We start from the raw sequence: 24,437 nt of genomic DNA, 5'->3' as shown, positions 1-24,437 counted from the left end.
ACCAAGCTCCTGTTCTATAAGAACATACAGTAGGTAGACCAAGCTCCTGTTCTATAAGAACATACAGTAGGTAGACCAAGCTCCTGTTCAATAAGAACATACAGTAGGTAGACCAAGCTCCTGTTCAATAAGAACATACAGTAGGTAGACCAAGCTCCTGTTCTATAAGAACATACAGTAGGTAGACCAAGCTCCTGTTCAATAAGAACATACAGTAGGTAGACCAAGCACCTGTTCTATAAGAACATACAGTAGGTAGACCAAGCTCCTGTTCTATAAGAACATACAGTAGGTAGACCAAGCTCCTGTTCAATAAGAACATACAGTAGGTAGACCAAGCTCCTGTTCTATAAGAACATACAGTAGGTAGACCAAGCTCCTGTTCTATAAGAACATACAGTAGGTAGACCAAGCTCCTGTTCAATAAGAACATACAGTAGGTAGACCAAGCTCCTGTTCTATAAGAACATACAGTAGGTAGACCAAGCTCCTGTTCAATAAGAACATACAGTAGGTAGACCAAGCTCCTGTTCTATAAGAACATACAGTAGGTAGACCAAGCTCCTGTTCAATAAGAACATACAGTAGGTAGACCAAGCTCCTGTTCTATAAGAACATACAGTAGGTAGACCAAGCTCCTGTTCTATAAGAACATACAGTAGGTAGACCAAGCTCCTGTTCTATAAGAACATACAGTAGGTAGACCAAGCTCCTGTTCAATAAGAACATACAGTAGGTAGACCAAGCTCCTGTTCAATAAGAACATACAGTAGGTAGACCAAGCTCCTGTTCTATAAGAACATACAGTAGGTAGACCAAGCTCCTGTTCTATAAGAACATACAGTAGGTAGACCAAGCTCCTGTTCTATAAGAACATACAGTAGGTAGACCAAGCTCCTGTTCTATAAGAACATACAGTAGGTAGACCAAGCTCCTGTTCTATAAGAACATACAGTAGGTAGACCAAGCTCCTGTTCTATAAGAACATACAGTAGGTAGACCAAGCTCCTGTTCTATAAGAACATACAGTAGGTAGACCAAGCTCCTGTTCTATAAGAACATACAGTAGGTAGACCAAGCTCCTGTTCAATAAGAACATACAGTAGGTAGACCAAGCTCCTGTTCTATAAGAACATACAGTAGGTAGACCAAGCACCTGTTCTATAAGAACATACAGTAGGTAGACCAAGCTCCTGTTCTATAAGAACATACAGTAGGTAGACCAAGCTCCTGTTCAATAAGAACATACAGTAGGTAGACCAAGCTCCTGTTCTATAAGAACATACAGTAGGTAGACCAAGCTCCTGTTCTATAAGAACATACAGTAGGTAGACCAAGCTCCTGTTCTATAAGAACATACAGTAGGTAGACCAAGCTCCTGTTCTATAAGAACATACAGTAGGTAGACCAAGCTCCTGTTCAATAAGAACATACAGTAGGTAGACCAAGCTCCTGTTCAATAAGAACATACAGTAGGTAGACCAAGCTCCTGTTCAATAAGAACATACAGTAGGTAGACCAAGCTCCTGTTCAATAAGAACATACAGTAGGTAGACCAAGCACCTGTTCTATAAGAACATACAGTAGGTAGACCAAGCTCCTGTTCAATAAGAACATACAGTAGGTAGACCAAGCTCCTGTTCAATAAGAACATACAGTAGGTAGACCAAGCACCTGTTCAATAAGAACATACAGTAGGTAGACCAAGCTCCTGTTCAATAAGAACATACAGTAGGTAGACCAAGCTCCTGTTCAATAAGAACATACAGTAGGTAGACCAAGCTCCTGTTCAATAAGAACATACAGTAGGTAGACCAAGCTCCTGTTCTATAAGAACATACAGTAGGTAGACCAAGCTCCTGTTCAATAAGAACATACAGTAGGTAGACCAAGCTCCTGTTCAATAAGAACATACAGTAGGTAGACCAAGCTCCTGTTCAATAAGAACATACAGTAGGTAGACCAAGCTCCTGTTCTATAAGAACATACAGTAGGTAGACCAAGCTCCTGTTCAATAAGAACATACAGTAGGTAGACCAAGCTCCTGTTCTATAAGAACATACAGTAGGTAGACCAAGCTCCTGTTCAATAAGAACATACAGTAGGTAGACCAAGCTCCTGTTCTATAAGAACATACAGTAGGTAGACCAAGCTCCTGTTCAATAAGAACATACAGTAGGTAGACCAAGCTCCTGTTCAATAAGAACATACAGTAGGTAGACCAAGCTCCTGTTCAATAAGAACATACAGTAGGTAGACCAAGCTCCTGTTCAATAAGAACATACAGTAGGTAGACCAAGCTCCTGTTCTATAAGAACATACAGTAGGTAGACCAAGCTCCTGTTCTATAAGAACATACAGTAGGTAGACCAAGCTCCTGTTCTATAAGAACATACAGTAGGTAGACCAAGCACCTGTTCTATAAGAACATACAGTAGGTAGACCAAGCTCCTGTTCAATAAGAACATACAGTAGGTAGACCAAGCTCCTGTTCTATAAGAACATACAGTAGGTAGACCAAGCTCCTGTTCAATAAGAACATACAGTAGGTAGACCAAGCTCCTGTTCTATAAGAACATACAGTAGGTAGACCAAGCTCCTGTTCTATAAGAACATACAGTAGGTAGACCAAGCTCCTGTTCTATAAGAACATACAGTAGGTAGACCAAGCTCCTGTTCAATAAGAACATACAGTAGGTAGACCAAGCTCCTGTTCAATAAGAACATACAGTAGGTAGACCAAGCTCCTGTTCAATAAGAACATACAGTAGGTAGACCAAGCTCCTGTTCTATAAGAACATACAGTAGGTAGACCAAGCTCCTGTTCTATAAGAACATACAGTAGGTAGACCAAGCTCCTGTTCAATAAGAACATACAGTAGGTAGACCAAGCTCCTGTTCTATAAGAACATACAGTAGGTAGACCAAGCTCCTGTTCAATAAGAACATACAGTAGGTAGACCAAGCTCCTGTTCAATAAGAACATACAGTAGGTAGACCAAGCTCCTGTTCTATAAGAACATACAGTAGGTAGACCAAGCTCCTGTTCAATAAGAACATACAGTAGGTAGACCAAGCTCCTGTTCAATAAGAACATACAGTAGGTAGACCAAGCTCCTGTTCTATAAGAACATACAGTAGGTAGACCAAGCTCCTGTTCTATAAGAACATACAGTAGGTAGACCAAGCTCCTGTTCAATAAGAACATACAGTAGGTAGACCAAGCTCCTGTTCAATAAGAACATACAGTAGGTAGACCAAGCTCCTGTTCTATAAGAACATACAGTAGGTAGACCAAGCTCCTGTTCAATAAGAACATACAGTAGGTAGACCAAGCTCCTGTTCAATAAGAACATACAGTAGGTAGACCAAGCTCCTGTTCTATAAGAACATACAGTAGGTAGACCAAGCTCCTGTTCTATAAGAACATACAGTAGGTAGACCAAGCACCTGTTCTATAAGAACATACAGTAGGTAGACCAAGCTCCTGTTCTATAAGAACATACAGTAGGTAGACCAAGCACCTGTTCTATAAGAACATACAGTAGGTAGACCAAGCTCCTGTTCTATAAGAACATACAGTAGGTAGACCAAGCTCCTGTTCTATAAGAACATACAGTAGGTAGACCAAGCTCCTGTTCTATAAGAACATACAGTAGGTAGACCAAGCTCCTGTTCAATAAGAACATACAGTAGGTAGACCAAGCTCCTGTTCAATAAGAACATACAGTAGGTAGACCAAGCTCCTGTTCAATAAGAACATACAGTAGGTAGACCAAGCTCCTGTTCTATAAGAACATACAGTAGGTAGACCAAGCTCCTGTTCAATAAGAACATACAGTAGGTAGACCAAGCTCCTGTTCTATAAGAACATACAGTAGGTAGACCAAGCTCCTGTTCAATAAGAACATACAGTAGGTAGACCAAGCACCTGTTCAATAAGAACATACAGTAGGTAGACCAAGCTCCTGTTCAATAAGAACATACAGTAGGTAGACCAAGCTCCTGTTCTATAAGAACATACAGTAGGTAGACCAAGCTCCTGTTCTATAAGAACATACAGTAGGTAGACCAAGCTCCTGTTCTATAAGAACATACAGTAGGTAGACCAAGCTCCTGTTCAATAAGAACATACAGTAGGTAGACCAAGCACCTGTTCTATAAGAACATACAGTAGGTAGACCAAGCACCTGTTCTATAAGAACATACAGTAGGTAGACCAAGCTCCTGTTCAATAAGAACATACAGTAGGTAGACCAAGCTCCTGTTCAATAAGAACATACAGTAGGTAGACCAAGCTCCTGTTCTATAAGAACATACAGTAGGTAGACCAAGCTCCTGTTCTATAAGAACATACAGTAGGTAGACCAAGCTCCTGTTCTATAAGAACATACAGTAGGTAGACCAAGCTCCTGTTCAATAAGAACATACAGTAGGTAGACCAAGCTCCTGTTCAATAAGAACATACAGTAGGTAGACCAAGCTCCTGTTCAATAAGAACATACAGTAGGTAGACCAAGCTCCTGTTCAATAAGAACATACAGTAGGTAGACCAAGCTCCTGTTCAATAAGAACATACAGTAGGTAGACCAAGCTCCTGTTCTATAAGAACATACAGTAGGTAGACCAAGCTCCTGTTCAATAAGAACATACAGTAGGTAGACCAAGCTCCTGTTCTATAAGAACATACAGTAGGTAGACCAAGCTCCTGTTCAATAAGAACATACAGTAGGTAGACCAAGCTCCTGTTCAATAAGAACATACAGTAGGTAGACCAAGCTCCTGTTCAATAAGAACATACAGTAGGTAGACCAAGCTCCTGTTCTATAAGAACATACAGTAGGTAGACCAAGCTCCTGTTCAATAAGAACATACAGTAGGTAGACCAAGCTCCTGTTCTATAAGAACATACAGTAGGTAGACCAAGCTCCTGTTCTATAAGAACATACAGTAGGTAGACCAAGCTCCTGTTCAATAAGAACATACAGTAGGTAGACCAAGCTCCTGTTCTATAAGAACATACAGTAGGTAGACCAAGCTCCTGTTCTATAAGAACATACAGTAGGTAGACCAAGCTCCTGTTCTATAAGAACATACAGTAGGTAGACCAAGCTCCTGTTCAATAAGAACATACAGTAGGTAGACCAAGCTCCTGTTCTATAAGAACATACAGTAGGTAGACCAAGCACCTGTTCTATAAGAACATACAGTAGGTAGACCAAGCTCCTGTTCTATAAGAACATACAGTAGGTAGACCAAGCTCCTGTTCTATAAGAACATACAGTAGGTAGACCAAGCTCCTGTTCAATAAGAACATACAGTAGGTAGACCAAGCTCCTGTTCTATAAGAACATACAGTAGGTAGACCAAGCTCCTGTTCAATAAGAACATACAGTAGGTAGACCAAGCTCCTGTTCTATAAGAACATACAGTAGGTAGACCAAGCTCCTGTTCTATAAGAACATACAGTAGGTAGACCAAGCACCTGTTCTATAAGAACATACAGTAGGTAGACCAAGCTCCTGTTCAATAAGAACATACAGTAGGTAGACCAAGCACCTGTTCAATAAGAACATACAGTAGGTAGACCAAGCTCCTGTTCAATAAGAACATACAGTAGGTAGACCAAGCTCCTGTTCAATAAGAACATACAGTAGGTAGACCAAGCTCCTGTTCTATAAGAACATACAGTAGGTAGACCAAGCTCCTGTTCTATAAGAACATACAGTAGGTAGACCAAGCTCCTGTTCAATAAGAACATACAGTAGGTAGACCAAGCTCCTGTTCTATAAGAACATACAGTAGGTAGACCAAGCTCCTGTTCTATAAGAACATACAGTAGGTAGACCAAGCTCCTGTTCTATAAGAACATACAGTAGGTAGACCAAGCTCCTGTTCTATAAGAACATACAGTAGGTAGACCAAGCTCCTGTTCAATAAGAACATACAGTAGGTAGACCAAGCTCCTGTTCAATAAGAACATACAGTAGGTAGACCAAGCACCTGTTCAATAAGAACATACAGTAGGTAGACCAAGCTCCTGTTCTATAAGAACATACAGTAGGTAGACCAAGCACCTGTTCAATAAGAACATACAGTAGGTAGACCAAGCTCCTGTTCAATAAGAACATACAGTAGGTAGACCAAGCACCTGTTCTATAAGAACATACAGTAGGTAGACCAAGCTCCTGTTCAATAAGAACATACAGTAGGTAGACCAAGCACCTGTTCAATAAAAATGTTACAAGAACAAGAAAGAACAGATAAAACATGTGTAGGTGCTCTGGGTTTAGGTGGAGTCTGAAGAGGTGAGTATTCAGACCACGGTGGAAGCTAGGCAGTGAGTCTGTAGTTCTAATGGAAGCTAGGCAGTGAGTCTGTAGTTCTAATGGAAGCTAGGCAGTGAGTCTGTAGTTCTAATGGAAGCTAGGCAGTGAGTCTGGTACCTGGTAGAGCTGGGTATACTGTTCAGGGCATGGTACCTGGTAGAGCTGGGTATACTGTTCAGGGCATGGTACCTGGTAGAGCTGGGTATACTGTTCAGGGCATGGTACCTGGTAGAGCTGGGTATACCGTTCAGGGCATGGTACCTGGTAGAGCTGGGTGTACCGTTCAGGGCATGGTACCTGGTAGAGCTGGGTGTACCGTTCAGGGCATGGTACCTGGTAGAGCTGGGTGTACCGTTCAGGGCATGGTACCTGGTAGAGCTGGGTGTACCGTTCAGGGCATGGTACCTGGTAGAGCTGGGTATACCGTTCAGGGCATGGTACCTGGTAGAGCTGGGTATACTGTTCAGGGCATGGTACCTGGTAGAGCTGGGTGTACCGTTCAGGGCATGGTACCTGGTAGAGCTGGGTATACCGTTCAGGGCATGGTACCTGGTAGAGCTGGGTATAGCATTCAGGGCATGGTACCTGGTAGAGCTGGGTGTACCGTTCAGGGCATGGTACCTGGTAGAGCTGGGTATACCGTTCAGGGCATGGTACCTGGTAGAGCTGGGTATACCATTCAGGGCATGGTACCTGGTAGAGCTGGGTATACCATTCAGGGCATGGTACCTGGTAGAGCTGGGTATACCATTCAGGGCATGGTACCTGGTAGAGCTGCACCGTTCAGGGCATGACTGACTGGTATGTGACTGTATAAGGCTGAGAGCCAATGGCTCTTGGTTTCACTGTGTCTGTGACGCTCCAGGCAGCTTTGTGCAGTGAGCAGACTAAATGGACTGGTGATACTATTGGGTGGAGGGTGGACCTGGTGTACCCTGGTGTACCCTGGTGTACCCAGCTCCCCACGTAGTCTATGTACATTTACATTACAATACTTTTGTATTTTTACATTTTTGAATACTGTTACTTTTACTTGTAACAGAGTATTTCTACATTTCAGAGTTGATACTTTTACTTTTATCTTTCTAAGCTATCCATGTGTCCTTGTCTTTTGTCTGAACACTGGGCCAGGTTCATGACAACAAACTAAGACATATCAGACATGTCATTTCAATGTAAATGCATTCAAAAGACTAAGACTAAATGTACATTCAACTGTCCTGTCAAAATGAACGCAGGAACACAGAGGATGTTACTGTGAGGTTTCAGCAGGAACACAGAGGATGTTACTGTGAGGTTTCAGCAGGAACACAGAGGAGGTTACTGTGAGGTTTCAGCAGGAACACAGAGGATGTTACTGTGAGGTTTCAGCAGGAACACAGAGGATGTTACTGTGAGGTTTCAGCAGGAACACAGAGGATGTTACTGTGAGGTTTCAGCAGGAACACAGAGGATGTTACTGTGAGGTTTCAGCAGGAACACAGAGGATGTTACTGTGAGGTTTCAGCAGGAACACAGAGGAGGTTACTGTGAGGTTTCAGCAGGAACACAGAGGATGTTACTGTGAGGTTTCAGCAGGAACACAGAGGATGTTACTGTGAGGTTTCAGCAGGAACACAGAGGATGTTACTGTGAGGTTTCAGCAGGAACACAGAGGATGTTACTGTGAGGTTTCAGCAGGAACACAGAGGATGTTACTGTGAGGTTTCAGCAGGAACACAGAGGAGGTTACTGTGAGGTTTCAGCAGGAACACAGAGGATGTTACTGTGAGGTTTCAGCAGGAACACAGAGGATGTTACTGTGAGGTTTCAGCAGGAACACAGAGGATGTTACTGTGAGGTTTCAGCAGGAACACAGAGGATGTTACTGTGAGGTTTCAGCAGGAACACAGAGGATGTTACTGTGAGGTTTCAGCAGGAACACAGAGGATGTTACTGTGAGGTTTCAGCAGGAACACAGAGGATGTTACTGTGAGGTTTCAGCAGGAACACAGAGGATGTTACTGTGAGGTTTCAGCAGGAACACAGAGGATGTTACTGTGAGGTTTCAGCAGGAACACAGAGGATGTTACTGTGAGGTTTCAGCAGGAACACAGAGGATGTTACTGTGAGGTTTCAGCAGGAACACAGAGGATGTTACTGTGAGGTTTCAGCAGGAACACAGAGGATGTTACTGTGAGGTTTCAGCAGGAACACAGAGGATGTTACTGTGAGGTTTCAGCAGGAACACAGAGGATGTTACTGTGAGGTTTCAGCAGGAACACAGAGGAGGTTACTGTGAGGTTTCAGCAGGAACACAGAGGATGTTACTGTGAGGTTTCAGCAGGAACACAGAGGATGTTACTGTGAGGTTTCAGCAGGAACACAGAGGATGTTACTGTGAGGTTTCATTCTCTTCACAATGCTGAGTTATTTAAACACACTCTTGGTATCGATTGGGACTTTATTTAAATATCATTTGCATACATTTCATTAAAATATGGATGGAAGTGTACAAAAAATGATGGACGAACACAAAAACATGTCTTACTTAGAGCTCAGTGTAAACAGCTTTAGTTGCATTTATATCTCCATCTGTTGTGTCCACAACGACACCAACCGCCATACAAAATAAATATCAACATTTAAACTTCATGAAATGCATAGAATCGAGATAGAAACAAACTAACAAACTAATGGCAATGAAATAGAAACAAGACAAGTAGAAAAGAGGTATAAGGCATCGTCAGGGATCATTGGTTTGTCACACGTAAAGCATAAAGTTTTAAGGATTGAATTGCTTTAATTAATCTCTACCAAGCAGGACGGCTGTTTGCCTGAGATTGAAGCAAAAAAAAGGCCACTCAGCTATTTACACACAATTAATTAACAATTATTATAAAAAAAGGATTCTTACATATCTCTATGTAGGTTATGTCAACTTGAAAACATCCTTCATATAATGTCATATAAAACAGTTTAAAGGTTTCACTGATAAAAATGTTTAACCATTTAAATCCTGGATACTTCCTTGACCTGGGGGTCCCCAGGGGTCCATACTTGGCCCTCTCCTTTGTTTTTTCCCTTCTACACCAAATCTTCTCACTGAAAACAGCTGATCTACAATCTCACAACAAACCCATTGTGAGCTGGTAGATTGGCCTTTTTATTTATATAAATATTTTTTTTCAACAGATGTTCACCTATTTTCATAGAACATTTGCATATTATGACACGCCCAGCATTAGGACGCTAGGGTTCATGTGGTTAAAGAAAAACAACACTTAGACGGAGAGGTTTGGGTTGTGTTTGAGATGGGCTGTTATTGATGTTCCAAACATTCTCCACAGTTACTGATGTTCCAAACATTCTCCACAGATAAGTCACTCTTTTTGCATAAATGAACAGAAAGCAGATTCTGACAAATGATGTGACATTACAAAACCCGACACAGCATTATTTTTGGAAATACAGAAGTCAACTTAATGTTGATTGGTTATCAAATTGACATTTCTATCTAAAAGCAAAATGCTGTGTCATGTTTTGTCATCATATTTACATGCTACAGTAGTGACTGTGAACTTTTCGGAATGTCAATTCTCAATCAACATCTACAGCAACTATTGAAGATATGCAGCTAATATTTCATGTCAAGATAACTATTAACTACACAACCTAAACCTCTGCCAAAGTGTCATTTCTGCTTTAAACATTTCTCTCTCTCTCGTTTCAACTCCAAGTTCAAGTTCTTCATTACAGTAAATCATAAGTCACTTACAGCATGTACATTACAGTACATTGTTCCACAGAAATGGATTATTATAATAATTATGTTGTTATGTCAGGTGTTTTATGTCTGATATTGTTTTCATTAAGTGCTTTGTGCAACAACAAGAACAACAACAACAAAAACATGAAATAAAAGAATGTACTATGAGTTTCCTTCCCCTGGCAGAGAGACAGCCGAGCGTGAGAGCAGAGAGACAGGAGAACAGAGAGACAGGAGAACAGACAGACAGACAGACAGGTGGTTCAGCTGCTTTGTGTGTGAGGGAGCAAAGAGAGTCAGCGGTTCATTCATTCCTTCCTTCCTTCCTTCATTCATTCATTCATTCATTCATTCATTCATTCATTCATTCATTCATTCATTCATTCATTCATTCATTCATTCATTCATTCATTCACTCACACACACACACACACACACACACACACACACACACACACACACACACACACACACACACACACACACACACACACACACACACACACACACACACACACACACACACACACACACACACACACACACACACACACACACACACACACACACACACACTAACCAGAGATGTGTCTACTGTCTGTCCACAGATAAACAAACAGTCAAGCCCAGGCCAGCTGCTGCCAGCCACGCTTACATAACCTGAGCGTAGACGCACACCTGACACACACACACACACACACGCGCGCGCACACACACACACACACCTGACACACACACACACACACACACACACACACACCTCCCCTACACTGTAACTGAACCCATCATTGTGATCAACCGTTGGACAATAACAGAGCGTTGTATACAGAGAGAGTGGCGTCACTCCTGTTCAGTTTACAGAATGCATTGATGTCTATGAGGGGGAAAGTGACAGTGAACCATGTGACCAGCGCTGTTTCTGACCCTGCGATGGCACAACTCTCTGATTAGACCACTCTGGAAAATAGAAATAGAAATATCCATGCAGTCACTGACTGACTGACTGACTGACTGTTTGATTGTCATGTAGCCAGACAACTACTAGTGAACTTTGTGGTGATGAAGCAGCAGTCTGGCTATACAGTATACTAGAGTCATGGCGTGACAATCAGTCTAATATGAGCAGGAGAAACTCACTTCATAGCTAAACTCTAAAGCATTTAATCTTTGGCTGATCGGTAAAAGTGGCACTTAAATGAAATAAACTCTTAAATGAAATAAACTCTTATGAAATAAACAAGGATACAAAAACAGCAAGCTGCTCAGCTCAAACACAGTATGGAACAGCAACGATGCTCCCAGAACAACAACGCTACAAACATCAGTGAACTAGTGATTACAGATCAAGTGTTTTTTTGGCTACAAAACCCATGCAGATTGGCCATCGGTCTCTCAGAGAGAAGACTCTCTCCAGTCTTCTGGACTTTGGTGGACGCAGCAGGAGATCCAAAAGATCTTTAGTTTAGTTTAGACGTTTGACCTGATATTGCACGATGTGTGTGTGTGTGTGTGTGTGTGTGTGTGTGTGTGTGTGTGTGTGTGTGTGTGTGTGTGTGTGTGTGTGTGTGTGTGTAGGCACTACAGCAGTGAAGGTCCATCATGGTAATACAGAGTATAGCAGGGGCTATCAAAACGTTTTCGACTCAGGGCTCAGTAAATTACTTTTTCATCCTCGGCACCCCTCAATTACACCCCTCAATTACACTGTAATCTTTTAGAATCCTACATCATATTATTATTATATTAGATATATTATTACATCATATTACGCTAGGTAAATATGCACATCTTTACACCTGAGATACGGTAGGCCATGTCACAGAGAAATATCTGATGAATAACTTTATACTTGACATTTCTACGATCTTCAAGCTCACAACGTGTCACATTGTGAAGCGTTGTGAGCTTGTAGATCTGCTATTCTTTGGTGAAGAGAGTTGGCCGTAGATGGGAAGAGAACTCATCAAGCACAGTGCAAATCAGGCCTGTTTTACTAAGCATAGTGAAGTGATATCGATGTAGTGATATTGATGAAAATAATCCAAATGTCATCAAAGTCATTCTGAGATCACCCCTGGACTGGCATCACGGCACCCACTTTGGGAAATCCTGGAGTAAAGGCAGGGGGAGGTGATGTTTTCACTGTGGTCCTTCGAGCCGGATCGGACTGCGGACACGCAGCCAGGCGGTGAGGAGAGGCGAGGTGAGGAGGGGCTAAGGCCGCGCGCGGGGCTAAATGTGACACTCTGACTGCATGTCGTGCTGCGGCACCGTGGGGATGGTGGGGTAGATCATGGGCTCGCAGTTGCAGTCTTGGCGGGAGTTCTGGCTGAGTTGCTTCTTCAGCTTCTCCACCTCGTAGTCGTGGAGATACTCCTGCACCAGGTAGCGCTCACGCTTGATGCGAGCCTTCACCTCCGACGGCACGTCGGGGATCATCCAGGCCACGAAGAACTTCACCACAAACACCACGTGCTGCGGAAGGAGGAGAAAAACACACCACCACCATCACACCAAAACACCATCACCATCACATCAAAACACCATCACCATTACATCAAAACACCATCACCATCACACTGCTGTGAAACCACACTGGAGCCGTCATAAACAGTGTTTTGCAAGTTACTGCTGTCAAAAAGTAACTTGTTACTTCACATTATCATGATTACCTCCATGATGATGATGAAGGCCAGCTTGGCAGCCAGGATGTGCCAGAACTGCATGGTGTGATGATACTGCTTCTCATGACCAGGAGGGTAGCGGTAGTCACGGTACCTACAATACAACAACATGTATGATACATGTACTGTACCTACACACATAACAACATGTATGATACATGTACTGTACCTACACACATAACAATATGATGATACTGCTTCTCATGACCAGGAGGGTAGCGGTAGTCACGGTACCTACAATACAACAACATGTATGATACATGTACTGTACCTACACACATAACATGTAACCTATGTAACATGGTAGTCACGGTACCTACAATATATAACATGTATGATACATGTCTCTACACATATAACATGTAACCTGTGTAACATGGTAGTCACAGTACCTACAATACAACAACATGTATGTAAAGCACACTTTTAACCGCGCAGATTCGGCCACGCTTTCTGACGAAAAGCATCCGACAGGGATCCACCGGCAGCTTGTCGGCAAGAGACGCTTGCCGTCGATAAAGCTGCTCAGTCTTTTGCAAGAGTTAGGCGACTTGATAGTCCTGTAGAGGACCTTTAGTTTACTGCAGCTGCAGAAACCAAGCCTACATAAGCTAGAGACATTTTCCCATGGCACATTTTAACTAAATACTATATTCTCAATCTCAGCTCTCAATTCCTATACCAATCGAGTCCAAAGACAGACAGACAGACAGACAGACAGACAGACAGACAGACAGACAGACAGACAGACCTGCAGGTGGTGATAACAGAAGCATCGAACCAGGCTGGGTTCTCCTCCTCGTCGGGTCGGTTTGCCTCCAGGATCTCAGAGATGTTGAAGACAGACAGGCTGTTGTTGATGTAGCCGCTCATGTCGTGCTTCCCGTGGGGCTGGTAGGCGTACATGTACACCAGGCGGGGGATCATGTCCGACGTGAAGGCCACGATGAATGCCTGGAAAGAACAAACACACAAACACTATCAGCTCATTGGGCTGTGGTCAGACTGTCTGCCCTGAGACAGAGAGGTCGGGGTTCCATCCCAAAAATAGCAGATCTACAAGCTCAGGCACCGAGTGCCATGCTGTGAACTATTGAAAAATAGATCTACTATGAAAGACTGTGACAATTTGTGCAAGTCTTTGAATATTCTGACCCGATTCTATAGATATCTTCTAAAATCAGTGGTTCTCTAACCTTTTCATGTCAACGACCCCCAAGATTATGGCCACGGATAATGCACAGATCATGCACCACACGTGTGCACACCATTCACAGCTTTCAAACACAAAAATCTGCTTGGAAATCCGTTCAGGCATTCAAATGATAGAGGCTATAGTGTTTTCTTCAAATGTAAACAAACATGGCTGCCATGTTTGAAAGATAGAGCTGTTCTGGGAGTTAAACATGCATTTTGTGATCATCCTGAAACCAGAAGTAAGAAGTAGGGAGAAAAAAAAACAAGGAAAAGGGAAATAAACATTTCCTTTTAGTTGACCTTGTACCAGTGAACTGTACTGTCATGAAACTGTACCTTTACCTATGCAATACTTCTGATAAATACTTCAATCAATCAATCAATCAATCGATCAATCGATCCCAATGCACTCACGTTGGTGACCACGGAGAGGACGGCCACTCCGTTGAGGATCTCAGCCCAGGCTCCGATGCTGTGAGCCTTGGAGGCCACAGGCCTCCTGAACTGAGTGGTGAACTTCCAGGCGTCGACGCGCACCTCGATGATGTTGTTGATGAGAGCCAGGAGGGGGGCCAGGGGGAACGAGGCCACGAACAGAGTGATGAAACCAAACTGGATCACTGGGAGAGAGAGAGAGAGACGAACAGAGTGATGAAACCAAACTGGATCACTGAGAGAGAGAGAGAGAGACGAACAGAGTGATGAAACCAAACTGGATCACTGGGAGAGAGAGAGAGAGAGACGAACAGAGTGATGAAACCAAACTGGATCACTGGGAGAGAGAGAGAGAGAGACGAACAGAGTGATGAAACCAAACTGGATCACTGGGAGAGAGAGAGAGAGAGACGAACAGAGTGATGAAACCAAACTGGATCACTGGGAGAGAGAGAGAGAGACGAACAGAGTGATGAAACCAAACTGGATCACTGGGAGAGAGAGAGAGAGACGAACAGAGTGATGAAACCAAACTGGATCACTGGGAGAGAGAGAGAGAGAGAGAGAGAGAGAGAGAGAGAGAGAGAGAGACGAACAGAGTGATGAAGCCAAACTGGATCACTGAGAGAGAGAGAGAGAGAGAGAGAGAGAGAGAGACGGACAGAGTGATGAAACCAAACTGGATCACTGGGAGAGAGAGAGAGAGAGAGAGAGAGAGAGAGAGAGAGAGAGACGAACAGAGTGATGAAGCCAAACTGGATCACTGGGAGAGAGAGAGAGAGAGAGAGAGAGAGAGAGAGAGAGAGAGAGAGAGAGAGAGACGAACAGAGTGATGAAGCCAAACTGGATCACTGGGAGAGAGAGAGAGAGAGAGAGAGAGAGAGAGAGAGAGAGAGAGACGAACAGAGTGATGAAGCCAAACTGGATCACTGAGAGAGACAAGTTACAACTTACAGTTTAGGCCTTTTAGTTTAGCAGACGCTCTAGCAACTTACAATAGAGCGTCGCAGCGGAAGTGGATTCCTGGTGCCACTTAATATTCCCCATTCATTTTCGCCATAGACTTTTACAATAATCTTTATAACAATTATGTTAAGCCTCGAACAAAGCCATCCAGGATGGCAGTGAATCATGACCATACAACCTTTGATCCTATGTGAAAACATACTTTAATATTACATTATTTGATATACTACACTGGCAGTTCCGTGACCATGGAGAGCAAAGGTCCGTTTCTCAATGGATTTGTCATCTAGGAGGGTTATTAAACACATTTGGCCGGGGTGTCTTTTTTAAAATGGAAATTTGATTGAAAATGTTACAGCTAGGGTAATTTTCAGTCTCATTCACTTACACTATAAAGGAAAAAATGACTCCCAAAAAATCTGCTTTAAGTGGGATGTGAGGGGTCAAACTAGGGGTTTTTAATTATTCTGAATCCATTGCAAGCATTTGTTTTGCATGAAAAACATTCCTTGGGCTAAAAACGGACCCCAAAATACCGTGAAAATTGATGACTCATCACTAAACCGTCGTATTGTGGGGCCATTTCTTGCCCAAGGAATGTTTTTCATGCCAAACAAATGCTTGCAATGGATTCAGAATAATTAAAAACCCCTAGTTTGACCCCTCACATCTCACTTAAAGCAGACTTTTTGGGAGTCATTTTTTCCTTTATAGTGTAAGTGAATGAGACTGAAAATTACCCTAGCTGTCAAACATTTTCCCAGCCATTTTAAAAAAGACACCCCGGCCAAATGTGTTTAATAACCCTCCTAGATGACAAATCCATTGAGAAACGGACCTTTGCTCTCCACGGTCACGGAACTGCCAGTTTTGACCCAACTCCTTTGTTTAGCGATTTTCAAAATGCTCTTTTCATAGAAACAAAGGTTGTATGGTCATGATTCACTGCCATCCTGGATGGCTTGGTTCGAGGCTTAACATAATTGTTATAAATATTTTTGTAAAAGTCTATGGCGAAAATGAATGGGGAATATTAAGTGGCACCAGGAATCCACTTCCGCTGCGATGCTATATAAGCAATACATTGCATGCACACGCACACGCACACACGCACACGTGCGCACACACACACACACACACACACACACACGCACGCACACGCACAGGCGCACACACACACACACACACACAGTACAGAAACAGGAGGAAAGGGTAACATTGCCCCCTGCTGTCTAATGTAGTTAACTACATGTGCTAATGGATTGGAGACACAGCCACCTACAATTGGTTGAATAGGGAGGTTGTAGGGATTTTATTTGAGTCCTAATAATGTGTCTCATTTGTTTGATTTGTCCTTTTTAATGTGATACAACTGCCATCGCAAGATACAACCCACAACATACTATAATATACTTCACCAGTGAATCAAAAGTGCTAGCATTGGACATTTTAAGTTTAAGTGGTCGCATGGTACACACGTCATGGATGCATCCCTTGAGGTTTTCAATACCCAGATACGCTTGTCTCTCATGTATAATTAGGATATTTATTTTAGACAGTGATGTCACTGAAAAGCGAGGGGTTAGGGGTTAGGGGGTAGTGTTAAATGTCTCACCCATCTCCAGGTACTCGTAGAACAGACAGACGGTAGGTAGTAGGTAGGGGTTAGGGGGTAGTGTTAAATGTCTCACCCATCTCCAGGTACTCATAGAACAGACAGATAGTAGGTAGGGGTTAGGGTTAGGGTTAGGGGATAGGAGATAGGGATTAGGGGTTAGGGTGTAGGGTAAGACTCACCCATCTCCAGGTACTCATAGAACAGACAGTAGGTAGGGTTTAGGGGATAGGGGTTATAGGAGTTAGGGGTTAGGGTTAGACTCACCCATCTCCAGGTACTCATAGAACAGACAGTAGGTAGGGTTTAGGGGATAGGGGTTATAGGGGTTAGGGGTTAGGGTTAGACTCACCCATCTCCAGGTACTCATAGAACAGACAGTAGGTAGGGTTTAGGGGATAGGGGTTATAGGGGTTAGGGGTTAGGGTTAGACTCACCCATCTCCAGGTACTCATAGAACAGACAGACAGTAGGTAGGGGTTAGGGTTAGGGTTAGGGGATAGGAGATAGGGATTAGGGGTTAGGGGTTAGGGTTAGACTCACCCATCTCCAGGTACTCATAGAACAGACAGTAGGTAGTAGGTAGGGGGTAGGGGTTAGGGGTTAGGGGTTAGGGGGTAGTGTTAAATGACTCACCCATCTCCAGGTACTCATAGAACAGACAGTAGGTAGGGTTTAGGGGATAGGGGTTATAGGGGTTAGGGGTTAGGGTGTAGGGTTAGACTCACCCATCTCCAGGTACTCATAGAACAGACAGTAGGTAGGGTTTAGGGGATAGGGGTTATAGGGGTTAGGGGTTAGGGTGTAGGGTTAGACTCACCCATCTCCAGGTACTCATAGAACAGACAGTAGGTAGGGTTTAGGGGATAGGGGTTATAGGGGTTAGGGGTTAGGGTGTAGGGTTAGACTCACCCATCTCCAGGTACTCATAGAACAGACAGTAGGTAGGGTTTAGGGGATAGGGGTTATAGGGGTTAGGGGTTAGGGTGTAGGGTTAGACTCACCCATCTCCAGGTACTCATAGAACAGACCCAGCTGACCAAAGCACTGCAGGTCGTGGTCTTGTTCCCAGCGGCTGTACAGACTCTCTGGATGGTTCCTGGCCTTCCTGCTGCCCCACCAGTTCATCAGCCACCTAGTGGACACAACAGGTCATTACTACCAGGTCATCATTCATCTGGGAGAGATCTAGCCTGGCACGGCCGTCCCGAGCTGCATCATCACAAATGTGCTTCCTTTCCATTCCTGATTCAGACATCCCAAGTCTCCCGGATGTTGCGGGAGTCTCCCGTAAATCAGCGTCTCCTCCCGGACACCCGCGAGTGGCACTGAACCTCCCGGAAATCCCGGCCGCTCACGCAAATGCCAACCCGCGATGTGTTCTCATTCGCCGTCAAACTGTCAATCTGGCAAATGAATTCATTACGATTCGCTGTGGGAGATGTGGGCGTCTAAAAGTGACCAACCACTGGTCTCAGATGCAGAGACTGGGTTCTCTGACAGACTCACGCGCGAAGGAAGAAGGATATAATCTGCTCGTAAAAGTAAACAGACAGGTTTTGACAGCTGCTTAATATGAATAAAATAACAGTCCTTTCGGTTCTTTTTTGCTGGACATACAACTGGACATATACAAGCTGCAGTGCGTCAGCCTGTGCGACGCACAGCAGCCTGCAGGCAGGATGTTGTGTGTGTCTCACTGTGAGAGGGACAGAACTTTCTCCCAAATAGGTAAGAAAGGCATCATTCTATAAATTAACCCGATGGTTCCGCCGCTGCGCAGAACAGTTTTTAACCACTTTTGACCGCAGAGAAATGAGTAAAATCCGAGAAAAAAAACCTCGCGGGTGCACGCGCGCGATTTGGGATGTCTGCTGATTGGTCAGTGTGGTTGACTACATAGAACTGGAGCTGCTGCTGCACCTCTCACATTTTGTAAGCAAACATGGCGGACGGTCGCCCACCATACCTGAACCTGAAGAGAGTTCTGTATGTACACCATACCTGAACCTGAAGAGAGTTCGCAAATAAAAGCTGCGTTACACAAACTAAGCCAAGTTTTATCTCACATCAACAGCATCTCAGAACCGGCTAAAAAAGAACAACAGGGTTTGCACTTTTGTAATTTCTGTCTGGCAAAGACGTATTTGCTGTTGTGCCGACTGGATTGGGTAAAAGTCTGATCTGTGCTGATGGCTACTGATTGGTTGAAGGAATGTGTCTGTCAAAGTCACTACAGTAGCTACTGTACATCATGGTAATGAGCTGTCTACGGCCGATCCCAGACTGCTGCCAGGCTAGGAGAGATCAGGTCAAATGATGAGCTGTAAACTGCTATACAGAATGAACTGAACAAACTGGCAAGAAAGCAAGTTAGAGATTTGTGGGCAACTAAACACCATCATGTTTGCTCCTAAATACTAAGCTTCAGACCTCCCAAAACAAAGTGATTTGCCTCAAGCCCATGACCCGCCTACCAACACAAGTTGTTAGTCTGGCTCTGGGCTCAGGTTAGAAGACAGGGTTTAGTTTAGTCTTGCTCTGGTCCATAGCGTTAGTGGAGTTCTCCCTAACGCTATGTTCCTCTACCTCCTAGCTCTGGTCCATAGCGTTAGTGGAGTTCTCCCTAACGCTATGTTCCTCTACCTCCTAGCTCTGGTCCATAGCGTTAGTGGAGTTCTCCCTAACGCTATGTTCCTCTACCTCCTAGCTCTGGTCCATAGCGTTAGTGGAGTTCTCCCTAACACTATGTTCCTCTACCTCCTAGCTCTGGTCCATAGTGTTAGTGGAGTTCTCCCTAACACTATGTTCCTCTACCTCCTAGCTCTGGTCCATAGTGTTAGTGGAGTTCTCCCTAACGCTATGTTCCTCTACCTCCTAGCTCTGGTCCATAGTGTTAGTGGAGTTCTCCCTAACGCTATGTTCCTCTACCTCCTAGCTCTGGTCCATAGCGTTAGTGGAGTTCTCCCTAACGCTATGTTCCTCTACCTCCTAGCTCTGGTCCATAGTGTTAGTGGAGTTCATCCTAACGCTATGTTCCTCTACCTCCTAGCTCTGGTCCATAGCGTTAGTGGAGTTCTCCCTAACGCTATGTTCCTCTACCTCCTAGCTCTGGTCCATAGCGTTAGTGGAGTTCTCCCTAACGCTATGTTCCTCTACCTCCTAGCTCTGGTCCATAGCGTTAGTGGAGTTCTCCCTAACGCTATGTTCCTCTACCTCCTAGCTCTGGTCCATAGCGTTAGTGGAGTTCTCCCTAACGCTACGTTCCTCTACCTCCTAGCTCTGGTCCATAGCGTTAGTGGAGTTCTCCCTAACGCTATGTTCCTCTACCTCCTAGCTCTGGTCCATAGCGTTAATGGAGTTCTCCCTAACGCTATGTTCCTCTACCTCCTAGCTCTGGTCCATAGCGTTAGTGGAGTTCTCCATAACGCTATGTTCCTCTACCTCCTAGCTCTGGTCCATAGCGTTAGTGGAGTTCTCCCTAACGCTATGTTCCTCTACCTCCTAGCTCTGGTCCATAGCGTTAGTGGAGTTCTCCCTAACGCTATGTTCCTCTACCTCCTAGCTCTGGTCCATAGCGTTAGTGGAGTTCATCCTAATGCTATGTTCCTCTACCTCCTAGCTCTGGTCCATAGTGTTAGTGGAGTTCATCCTAATGCTATGTTCCTCTACCTCCTAGCTCTGGTCCATAGTGTTAGTGGAGTTCATCCTAATGCTATGTTCCTCTACCTCCTAGCTCTGGTCCATAGTGTTAGTGGAGTTCTCCCTAACGCTATGTTCCTCTACCTCCTAGCTCTGGTCCATAGCGTTAGTGGAGTTCTCCATAACGCTATGTTCCTCTACCTCCTAGCTCTGGTCCATAGCGTTAGTGGAGTTCTCCCTAACGCTATGTTTCTCCACCTCCGTATTCCTTGGCAAAACCGGTATACCCCGCCGTCTGGTCCGAAAATAACAAAAACTGTTTGGCCCCTCACCGAACCAGAGGTATCAGTGGACAGTTGAAAGCTTACTCTACTTAGTGGACGCAGTCTGAGCCCCCCACCACACGATTAAAATACATTTCTAGGGCGAAATGAAAAATAATCCACCGGATGGAGACTCCATTTCTTCTGGTTTTTACTATTTGACGTCGCCATCACGGTGCCAACTCACTACTGCCGCGCAGGTCAGAGGACCGAAATGCACCGCATTAACAGAGCATTAGTCCCGTTGGGTGTTCAACTCTGCGACGTTGGAAGCGCTGTTTCATAAAAACAGTCCTCAACCAGGAAGAGTGTCTCCGTCAGGTGGATTATTTTTCATTTCCAAAACCGTTCGTTTTGTATTTATTATCTATAAAATGATCTAAACTAGTGAAAACAGCAGATCTACAAGCACACAACGCCTCGCATCACAAGGCGTTGTGTGCTTGTAGATCGGCTGTTTTCACCAGTTTTGTGCAACAGTCTTGTATGATGAAGAGGGCAAAAGACGTACACATTTGAAACTTGGAGATACGAGGTTTCTGCCCGACAGTGACGATATCTTAGTGATTATGTTGCGAGGAAAACGTTGAGATAATAGCCATTTTGGTTAGAACTGACTGAAAATAACTTTGTACTTCAAGTTTAAAATGATACTAAATTTTTTTTCAAGTGTCCAATTAAATTCTAAATGTTATCAAATTATCTCACGGCACCCCAGGGTGCCCCGTCACCCACTTTGAAAACCCCTGGTCTAGTGTATCAGAATGCTAGGGTCAGACTTAGCGGCTGGATTACAGTACAGAGGTCTTGTGTAGGTTTAAACCTGAAGGTGTATTTATTAACAAAACCAATACATTAAACGTTCACAATCACTGGCATTGTCTTTCCACCCTCAGCTCAGCCACTGTTCACTGCAGCAGCCTTTTATAGCCAGGTGAGCTGATGAACCTGGACTGATCCATTCTGAGGATATAGTCTGACTCCAAACATTATAAATATATACACAAATACCTATAATTTAAACACATATAAATACATTACAGAACTCTTAAAACTACAACAATAAGGATCATTTATCCTTCTTCACTATAATGCAGCATAATTAACCAGAGCACATCTCAACCCCCCTCTGACATCCTGACTGATGGTCCAGCCCAATCTAGTGAAACACACCAGGTACTGATAAGCATTCAATCAGACTCAACTCTCAACAATAAAACATAGCCTACTACTGCACTTCTCTGTCACTAAACATTACACTCAACATTGCATTTACAAATAAAGTGCCAATGTGTTGTGTAAATAGTCCAGGGTTATGTGCAAATACCAGTAACAGAGGACCTCTCACTGCCAGCTCTACTCACAGGACCAAAACCTCCTGGATGTTCCCCCACACCTGTTTCTTTAGGGTTATGGTTTAGGTTAGATGTTAGGGGTAGTGGTAAGGTTAGGGTTAGGGTTTAGGTTAGATGTTAGGGGTTAGGGGTTAGATGTTGTACTCACGGGACCAAAGCCTCCTGGATGTTGCCCCACACCTGTTTCTTTAGGGTTATGGTTTAGGTTAGATGTTAGGGGTAGTGGTAAGGTTAGGGTTTAGATTAGATGTTAGGGGTTAGGGGTTAGGGGTTAGATGTTGTACTCACGGGACCAAAGCCTCCTGGATGTTGCCCCACACCTGTTTCCCGGTCATCACTATGACCAGCTGAGTGGTCAACTCTATGAGGCATCCACCCGGGTCACACTAGAGAGAGAGAGAGAGAGAGAGAGAGAGAGAGAGAGAGAGAGAGAGAAGGAGAGAGAGAGAGAGAAACAGAGAGAGAGAGAGAGAAGGAGAGAGAGAAGGAGAGAGAGAGAGAGAGAGAGAGAGAGAGAGAGAGAGAGAGAGAGAGAGAGAGAGAGACAAACAGATGATGTCAACCTGATAACCAATGGGAGGTCTTTTAAGAACAGGTTCCCCTATAGAGGGTCATTAGTCTAATAAGGGAGCACTGGTTGATATGTTATGTCTGTTTTATTAACTGTTATTACACGGCTTGTTTGAATGCTTGATTCTGATTGGTCAATCGCTGAAATCAGCTGCCTAATCAAAGACTCAGAACACCTGCTGCACTCAGGCTGCACCGCGTGAATCTTGTACTGTATCCAACATGTCAGCCATGTAAACAAACACAGTGGCATTTACAACTAAACGTTGCTCTCAAGAATGTTTTTATTATTTGAGGGTTAGGGAAATAGAATGTTTTTATTATTTGAGGGTTAGGGAAATAGAATGTTTTTATTATTTGAGGGTTAGGGAAATAGGAGGTGCAAAATGGATTCCATTTGATCAGCACGCCCAGCACTTGTGGAATACTTTGACTACTGTAAACAAGGAAATACTTTGTTTTGAGCTAAATCATTCATTTTATTGACTAGCCGTGTGATAAGCAGAATAAAGCATGGCTGAGCATTCGTTATCGAGAAATAAAAGTCCCTTCAGCCTGATGATTATCTCTTAATCCAGATTTACAATACCAGGTCAACATCAACATCAATGCATCAAATGCACAGCAATAGTAATCCAACCATACGCTAACATAATGCTACATGCTGCATCTAAATCACATTTAAATCTTTCTATATAAAACTGTCCGTCAAGGCTAGGTCAAGTTCTACAGGATGAGGTGGAAGAGGTGAGTCTTCAGATTAGATCAGATCAGATCAGACTGGTTCAGATCAGATCAGAATAGATCAGATCAGATCAGATCAGATCAGATCAGATCAGATCAGATCAGATCAGATCAGATCAGATCAGATCAGATTAGATTAGATTAGATTAGATTAGATTAGATTAGATTAGATTAGATTAGATCAGATCAGATCAGATCAGATCAGATCAGATCAGATCAGATCAGATCAGATCAGATCAGATCAGATCAGATCAGATCAGATCAGATCAGATCAGATTAGATCAGATCAGATCAGATCAGATCAGATCAGATCAGATCAGATCAGATCAGATCAGATCAGATTAGATTAGATTAGATTAGATTAGATTAGATTAGATCAGATCAGATCAGATCAGATCAGATCAGATTACCTCCTCGTTCCTCAGTCGGCTCCACTTCCCGAACATGTAGGCGGGGTCTCCAGGGTATCCTACGAACTTCCCCTTGAAGAAGGCCACGTAGAAGCAGGAGGAGTAGTAGTTAACGAACTGGAACAGGAACATCTTCACCGTCAGCTTGTTCTCGTACTCCAGGTGGGTCTTGGGGATCTCTGCAGGGGTCAAAGGGCAAACGTTAAAGGTAGGGAAGTGATTTTTCATTATAATTGTGGGCTTGCCTGAAAGGCGAGAACACGATGTTATCCTCATTATTTATAGAGTGAGAACACGATGTTATCCTCATTATTTATAGAGTGAGAACACGATGTTATCCTCATTATTTATAGAGTGAGAACACGATGTTATCCTCATTATTTATAGAGTGAGAACACGATGTTATCCTCATTATTTAT

General features: G+C 43.6%; 1 protein-coding gene across 1 annotated transcript in view; it reads right to left on the bottom strand.

The window, feature by feature from the left end:
* The window catches only part of LOC308293634 (anoctamin-5-like), a gene marked incomplete at both ends in the record, with an annotated part of 76,087 nt that overhangs the window by 5,134 nt on the left and 46,516 nt on the right, over positions 1-24,437 (bottom strand). Inside the window, 8 exons of the mRNA XM_080736229.1 lie at positions 6,447-7,058; positions 12,329-12,552; positions 12,750-12,855; positions 13,513-13,715; positions 14,373-14,578; positions 17,979-18,109; positions 22,583-22,680; positions 24,019-24,197. Of these exons, the coding sequence (XP_080592355.1) occupies positions 6,447-7,058; positions 12,329-12,552; positions 12,750-12,855; positions 13,513-13,715; positions 14,373-14,578; positions 17,979-18,109; positions 22,583-22,680; positions 24,019-24,197 (1,759 nt within the window). The remainder of the gene's footprint in view (positions 1-6,446; positions 7,059-12,328; positions 12,553-12,749; positions 12,856-13,512; positions 13,716-14,372; positions 14,579-17,978; positions 18,110-22,582; positions 22,681-24,018; positions 24,198-24,437) is intronic.

Source organism: Nannobrachium achirus (assembly GCF_963921795.1).
Source record: "Nannobrachium achirus genome assembly, chromosome: 11".
Taxonomy (NCBI): Eukaryota; Metazoa; Chordata; class Actinopteri; order Myctophiformes; family Myctophidae; genus Nannobrachium; species Nannobrachium achirus.
The sequence above is the reverse complement of the archived record's forward strand: the minus strand, read 5'-3'. Positions and strand labels throughout refer to the sequence as shown.